A 7,500-nucleotide genomic window follows, 5' to 3' on the forward strand; every position below is an offset into this window, starting at 1 on the left:
TTCAGACATCCCACCAGCTCAAACCGATCAGTGCTCGCCACAGGAATCCAATAAGCTCTGAGTCTGGCCTCCAGCTTCCCCCTGCTCCCAGCCTTTATGCTAAGCTAGGCTAACGTGTGATGACCTCTGACCTCTCTAAGAAGTGGTTGTTCTCAGCCAGCTCCTTGACGACTCCCTCCATCTCCTCCTTCAGCTTCTTCATCCTGAAACCAGAGGAGTCGATCAGCACGTGACATAAAGCATGATGAAGATGATGAAGATGATGAAGATGAAGATGATGAAGATGATGATGAAGACTGACCCCAGCGTCATCTCCACCAGCGTGTTCTGGCTCAGGTACGCTGGAGGTTTCATCCCACTGGACACCAGGGGGAGCACTTTCTGAGGCAGCAGCTCCTGCAGCTGAACACACACACACACACACGCACGCACACACACACACACACACACACACACACACACACACACACACACACACACACACACAGACACACACACACACACACACAGACACTCACACACACACACACACACACACACACACACACACACACACACACACACAGACACACACACACACACACACACACACACACACACACACACACACACACACACACACACACACACACACAGACACTCACACACACACACACAGACACACACAGACACAGACACACACACACACACACACACACACACACACACACACACACACACACACAGACACTCACACACACACACACACACACACACACACTCACACAAATACACACACACACAGACTGCATTAATGACCCCTGGAGTCACATGATGACCTAATGGTACCACGTGACCTGGTGTGATGATGTCACCTTGATGGCGCGCTCCATCAACATGGTCACCTCCTTCTCGGTGGTGATCAGCTGACCCGACAGACTCAGCAGCTGTTTTCTCACGTGATGAACTTTCCTGGAAACAGAGACACAAACTCATCCCTGTTCTCACGTTCACTACAGACCATAGAGTCGCCGCCAACGAAACATGGCGGGCGGTGATGATGCGTGTGCTACCTCATCCACTCCTCGCTCTTGGAGATGAAGAGGCGGTACTTCATGGCACACTCCTCTGTGAACAGAGATCTGGCTTTGCTGGCGTGAAGAACCAACTTTTGTCTTGAAGAGGAAGTACACACAGGAAGTCAGGTCTTCAAAATAAAACTCACGACAAAAAAACAAAGAAAAAAACAGAAACTGTTTCTACGCTGGCTGTCCATTTAAAAATAAAATCACAATTAACTTTAACTTCATGCACCATTTAAAGCCGCTAAACCTACGAAACACACGGACCCATTAAACTAAAACAGATAAATAAAACCTGGCATTAGCTCGTTTAGCTTCCTTAATGCTACACAAACAACCAGTTGTTTGTTTTCTGTAGGGTTGTTGACGTTAAGTCTGCTGTGTTTTAACATGTTAATTAAAAAGATCATCAACGTCGTTTCCTCTCGTAGAGACTCACTTGTCGAATTTGTGGATCTGCTCCTCGTTGTACGGCAGACCTGAACACAGACAGAAGAGTCAAACTTTACTGAAGCTCAGGTCCTGTCTCAGCGCCGTGAAGTGACGTCTGACAGCCGACAAACTGCAGCATCATTCACAGTGAGAAACATCGTCAGCTGATCAGTGCGAGGGTTAGTCTGAGGACTCACGTCTCTCTGCTTTGTCCTTCTTGAACTGTTGGTAAATGGCGGTGATGGCGTCCAGCAGAACTTTGATTTTCTCCACACTGCAGAGAGAAGAGGTTCACACATCTCATACTCTGTCCAGCTGTACAGACCACAGTGACTTATGATTCCTCCAGGCACCCTTACTTCCTGTCCTCAGGGTGCGTCCCCACTTGTTGCGTCCAGCCGTCGGTCAGCAAACCCCCCGGGAGGAATTTACTCTTAACGTCCTGAGCCGTTCGCTCGACGGGCTCCAGAGAGCTGGAGATCTGCACAAACAGAGAATGACACAGCACACACTGTTATTTATCACTAATCTGACTGATAGACTGTCACAGAGCCGGGTCGTCCTGGTACCACAAACAGAACCTCGGATCAGGCACCAACTCCTCCACAGTCAGACTTTAGTTAAAAACAGGAGACTGTTGGAGGAAGAGCTTTTAAAAAACGACTGAACCCTGCCGTCATCTCTGACACAGCCCCAAACATCACCCTGAAGACCAACACGCCAATCATCACCACGTAAGAACCAAACTGGAACTAAAACCAACGAGTTCCTGGAACCGTTTGGTAGATAAATGAAATTAAGGAACTGAGAAAGTCCTGCTTCAACCACAGTTTACTCCTTCTCCCTGAAACACCTCCACTCCACAGGCGCTCAGGAGGAGCAGAGTCCAGTTCATTGACACCAAATAAGTCACCTCCCTCTCCACTCCTCAGCCTGTTGTCAGCGTGTTGTAAGCGTGTTGTAAGCGTGTTATCAGTGTGTTGTAAGCGTGTTGTCAGCGTGTTGTCAGTGTGTTGTCAGTGTGTTGTCAGTGTGTTATCAGTGTGTTGTAAGCATGTTATCAGTGTGTTGTAAGCGTGTTGTCAGCGTGTTGTCAGCGTGTTGTCAGTGTGTTGTCAGCGTGTTGTCAGTGTGTTGTCAGCGTGTTGTCACAATTTGTCAGCCTGTTGTCAGTGTGTTATCCGTATGTTATCAGCATGTAATCAGCGTGTTGGCAGCATGTTGTTAGCGTGTTGTCAGTGTGTTGTCAGTGTGTTGTCAGTGTGTTGTCAGCGTGTTGTCAGCGTGTTGTCAGCATGTTGTCAGCGTTTAATCAGCATTTTGTCAGTGTGTTGTCAGTGTGTTGTCAGTGTGTTGTCAGTGTGTTGTCAGTGTGTTGTCAGCGTGTTGTCAGCATGTTGTCAGCGTTTAATCAGCATTTTGTCAGTGTGTTGTCAGTGTGTTGTCAGTGTGTTGTCAGTGTGTTGTCAGCCTGTTGTCAGCGTGTTGTCGGCGTGTTGTCAGTGTGTTGTCAGCATGTTGTCAGCGTTTTATCAGCATTTTGTCAGCGTGTTGTCAGCGTGTTGTTGGTGTGTTGTCAGTGTTTTGTCAGTGTTTTGTCAGCGTGTTGTCAGTGTGTTGTCAGCTTGTTGTCAGCATGTAATCAGCATGTTGTCAGCCTGTTGTCAGCGTGTTATCAGCCTGTTGTCAGTGTGTTGTCAGCGTGTTGTCAGCGTGTCGCCAGCGTGTTGTCAGTGTGTTGTCAGTGTGTTGTCAGCGTTTTGTCAGCGTTTTGTCAGTGTGTTGTCAGTGTGTTGTCAGCGTTTTGTCAGCGTTTTGTCAGCGTTTTGTCAGTGTGTTGTCAGTGTGTTGTCAGTGTGTTGTCAGCCTGTTGTCAGTGAGTTGTCATTGTTTTGTCAGCGTGTTGTCAGCGTGTTGTCAGTGTGTTGTCAGCTTGTTGTCAGCATGTAATCAGCATGTTGTCAGCCTGTTGTCAGCGTGTTATCAGCGTGTTGTCAGCGTGTTGTCAGTGTGTCGTCAGCGTGTTGTCAGTGTGTTGTCAGTGTGTTGTAAGCGTGTTGTCAGCGTGTTGTCAGCGTGTTGTCAGTGTGTTGTCAGCGTGTTGTCAGTGTGTTGTCAGCGTGTTGTCAGCGTTTTGTCAGCCTGTTGTCAGTGTGTTATCCGTATGTTATCAGCATGTAATCAGCGTGTTGGCAGCATGTTGTTAGCGTGTTGTCAGTGTGTTGTCAGTGTGTTGTCAGTGTGTTGTCAGCGTGTTGTCAGCGTGTTGTCAGCATGTTGTCAGCGTTTAATCAGCATTTTGTCAGTGTGTTGTCAGTGTGTTGTCAGTGTGTTGTCAGTGTGTTGTCAGTGTGTTGTCAGCGTGTTGTCAGCATGTTGTCAGCGTTTAATCAGCATTTTGTCAGTGTGTTGTCAGTGTGTTGTCAGTGTGTTGTCAGTGTGTTGTCAGCCTGTTGTCAGCGTGTTGTCGGCGTGTTGTCAGTGTGTTGTCAGCATGTTGTCAGCGTTTTATCAGCATTTTGTCAGCGTGTTGTCAGTGTGTTGTTGGTGTGTTGTCAGTGTTTTGTCAGTGTTTTGTCAGCGTGTTGTCAGTGTGTTGTCAGCTTGTTGTCAGCATGTAATCAGCATGTTGTCAGCCTGTTGTCAGCGTGTTATCAGCGTGTTGTCAGTGTGTTGTCAGCGTGTTGTCAGCGTGTCGCCAGCGTGTTGTCAGTGTGTTGTCAGTGTGTTGTCAGCGTTTTGTCAGCGTTTTGTCAGTGTGTTGTCAGTGTGTTGTCAGCGTTTTGTCAGCGTTTTGTCAGCGTTTTGTCAGTGTGTTGTCAGTGTGTTGTCAGTGTGTTGTCAGCCTGTTGTCAGTGAGTTGTCAGCGTTTTGTCAGCGTGTTGTCAGCGTGTTGTCAGTGTGTTGTCAGCTTGTTGTCAGCATGTAATCAGCATGTTGTCAGCCTGTTGTCAGCGTGTTATCAGCGTGTTGTCAGCGTGTTGTCAGTGTGTTGTCAGCTTGTTGTCAGCATGTAATCAGCATGTTGTCAGCCTGTTGTCAGCGTGTTATCAGCGTGTTGTCAGTGTGTTGTCAGCGTGTCGTCAGCGTGTTGTCAGTGTGTTGTCAGTGTGTCGTCAGCGTTTTGTCAGCGTTTTGTCAGCGTTTTGTCAGTGTGTTGTCAGTGTGTTGTCATTGTGTTGTCAGCGTGTTGTCAGCGTTTTGTCAGCGTTTTGTCAGTGTATTGTTAGCCTGTTGCCAGTGTGTTGGCTGCATTTTGTCAGAGTTGACAGCAAACTTTAATAGTATGGAGGGTTTTATGGAATCCTGAGGGACAAAGCCTTCAGAGACAATCAGGAGGAGAAACCACAGAGTGAAGCAGACAAAGCCACACTCATCCACAGCTGGACAAAGCCAGCGCTCACCCTGAGGACTTTCTTGTGCATGTCTGAGATCTCATCGTACTCTGACGACATCATGTTGGCCTGCATCAACATCTCGAACCTGCAGACAGAAAGACTGATGGTTACGTTCTTCATAAGCTGCAGTGAAAATGTTTTTAACGTGTTCGTTTAGGAGTTTAAATCCTCACAGCTGCTCGCTTTTCTCCAGGATCTGAGTGCAGAAGTTGCACAGGTGGAAGACCTCAGACTTCTTGTGCAGAATCTCGCTGTAGTCCTCCTTCATCAGCTCGCTGCAGGAACACAGACGGAAGTCTTCATCATTAAAAACACAGTATGGAGGAAGATTCAGACTTTTAAAGCTGCAGTTCATCCTCTGACCCCACAACGAGTTCATGCAGTAAGACGCAGCAGCAAAGAGGAAGTGAGCTGAATCTGGACAGTCCACCAGCTGATCTGTGCGCCTTTAGCTCATTGGCTGCCATTGACTGTGTCTGTAGACGTCAGTCATGTTTCTCCACGGGTGTGTGTGTGTGTGTGTGTGTGTGTGTGTGTGTGTGTGTGTGTGTGTGTGTGTGTGTGTGTGTGTGTGTGTCTGTGTGTGTCAATATCAGGTTCGTAAACTGCTGCAGATGACAGATCAGCACAGATAAGAGCAGAAGATGGAGATGACAGAGGCACAGCGAGGCGTTGGGAGTCAGAAAGTTCAGGCAGCTCACGCTGGAACTGAGGATGTGTCACAGGTTTCAGAGAGAAAGAGCGTCGATGGCGAGAACAGACGACGGAGATCACGGAGAGGATCAAAGGATGGAGCTTCAGAGACGATCGGATCCAAAACAGTACATTTTCTCTGCTTCTTAAATCAAAAACATGAAGAGAGACATGACAGAGAGTCCGCTCCTCTCAGGGAGTTTGGTTTTTCTTTAGTCAGAGAAAACAAAACTCTCTGGGTCTTCAAAGATCATGCTCTGAAAACGGCTGGCAGCCAATGAGCTGAAAGCTTTCTCAGGAAAAACAGGTCGGACTCACAGCCAGACGGAAACCTACATCAAACCTCGGACTCCTTTCCGCACCAGCTCCTGGTACACCAGCAGAGACTCGGAGGTTTTCCATAGATGCCCCACGTCTCCGGCAAACGTCTGAAACACAAAAACCAGGAGATGGTGCCGTTAATGAAGAATGAATCATCGACACTCTGCTGGACGAACGTGGATCATCTCTGTGTGTCGCTGAGAAAGACCAACATGAGGTGGATCTGAGTCAGCGGTACCTTAGCATAGCTAGCATCCAGGTCCAGGTCGTAGCGTGGCTGGACTTTGGGAGGACTGGCTGCAAAGATGAATGAGACACAGAGAGAAACGCCGTCAGTGTTGGGTTCACAGCCTGGGGGGGGGCAGGATGGCGTGTGTGGCACCGTCACGGGGAGGGCGTTGGTAAATGTTTCCTGTGGTGTTTTCCCAGCTCCCTGTCCGCTGTACGGAGCGTCTGTGTGTGTAAGTGTGTGTAAGTGTGTGTAAGTGTGTGTAAGTGTGTGTAAGTGTGTGCACGTGTCTGTGTGTCCGTGAACGCGTCGGAGCAGAACTTCACCGTGTGCGAAACAGCGGGAGGAGAAATGTGAAGGTGGCGATGTACGAATGACGGCTCGTCATGTAAATGAGTGGATCAACACGAGGCTGTTTGGTCTAAAACAAACCATGACACAGACCTGAGCTCTGCAGCTCTCCTGCTGTGATCTGGAGCTGAATGGAAAATAAACTGGACTTCTGGAGGGGGGGGCACTGCACGCTGCACACTTGGGCGGAGACGATAAAAGCAAACATGAAATTAAAAACGAACGAATAGTAAAAGGGACCGTGACTTACGATCCTCAAAAATGAGTCCCACGGTGGCCACGGACTCCCGGCTGACGAGCATGATGGGATTGTCTCTGGAGGTTTTGGGGAAGGTCTTGGCCTGTCGGTTGGGGTCGAGGACCAGGCGCCGGCCCTCATACAGCAGCTCCTGGTTGTGGAGCGGGATGCTGGACCTGCGGGCCAACAGCTCCTGGAACAGCGCCGCCCTGTGGAGAAGAGCAGTTTTTAGCCACATCAGAGAGGGACCTGGACTTAGACCAGTTTGATCTTGGACTCAAGTCCAGCCTCAGGATCAAGGAGAAACCTTGTGAGATGAAAAATGAAGCTAATGTTAAAGAATTACAAAACTGCAGTTCCTGGAGTGTCCACCAGAGTCCGTCAACCCCCATGAAGTCCCAAAACCTCCAACTGGTTTTAACACAGCTCCACTGTCACTCACAGGATTAAACATTTAGACCGGTCTGGATCAGTGGAAGCCCCCCCCAACCCCACACCTCCACCTGTCGGTCAGCGCGTCCACACAGAGAGCGCCACCGCTCAGCTGCTTCACCCTGTTCACAAACCAGTGGGTGACGCAACGAGGACGGCGTGGACTCAGTGGATGATCAGAAGTTCCTGGTTTCTGATGCACATCCTGTCTGTGTCACAGTCCAGTACCTGGTGCTGGTCAGTCAGGACGGGTCAGGGTCAGGGTCAGGGTCAGGCTTACGTGTTGTACTCGTGGATGTAGACGTGGTGCAGCGTGGCCTGCTGCAGACTGAACACGTAGACCAC

At 49.1% G+C, this 7,500-nt stretch overlaps 1 protein-coding gene across 2 annotated transcripts in view; it reads right to left on the reverse strand.

Annotated features, from left to right (window-relative positions):
- The window catches only part of tbk1 (TANK-binding kinase 1), a 13,085-nt gene that overhangs the window by 1,408 nt on the left and 4,177 nt on the right, over nt 1–7,500 (reverse strand). For both annotated transcript variants that reach the window (XM_074698448.1, XM_074698450.1), the window contains exons 8-20: nt 7,436–7,500; nt 6,736–6,932; nt 6,144–6,202; nt 5,921–6,012; nt 5,065–5,166; nt 4,898–4,976; nt 1,853–1,974; nt 1,691–1,767; nt 1,501–1,540; nt 1,053–1,154; nt 855–951; nt 302–402; nt 132–203 (exon numbers count right to left, since the gene is read on the reverse strand). The exon at nt 7,436–7,500 is cut by the window's right edge and continues 115 nt beyond it. In XM_074698448.1, coding sequence (XP_074554549.1) covers nt 132–203; nt 302–402; nt 855–951; nt 1,053–1,154; nt 1,501–1,540; nt 1,691–1,767; nt 1,853–1,974; nt 4,898–4,976; nt 5,065–5,166; nt 5,921–6,012; nt 6,144–6,202; nt 6,736–6,932; nt 7,436–7,500 — 1,205 coding nt within the window. The remainder of the gene's footprint in view (nt 1–131; nt 204–301; nt 403–854; nt 952–1,052; nt 1,155–1,500; nt 1,541–1,690; nt 1,768–1,852; nt 1,975–4,897; nt 4,977–5,064; nt 5,167–5,920; nt 6,013–6,143; nt 6,203–6,735; nt 6,933–7,435) is intronic.

This window comes from Halichoeres trimaculatus, unplaced genomic scaffold, assembly GCF_033239565.1.
Source record: "Halichoeres trimaculatus isolate MK-OKI-2021-1 unplaced genomic scaffold, fHalTri1.1 fHalTri1_scaffold_21, whole genome shotgun sequence".
Classification (NCBI taxonomy): Eukaryota; Metazoa; Chordata; class Actinopteri; order Labriformes; family Labridae; genus Halichoeres; species Halichoeres trimaculatus.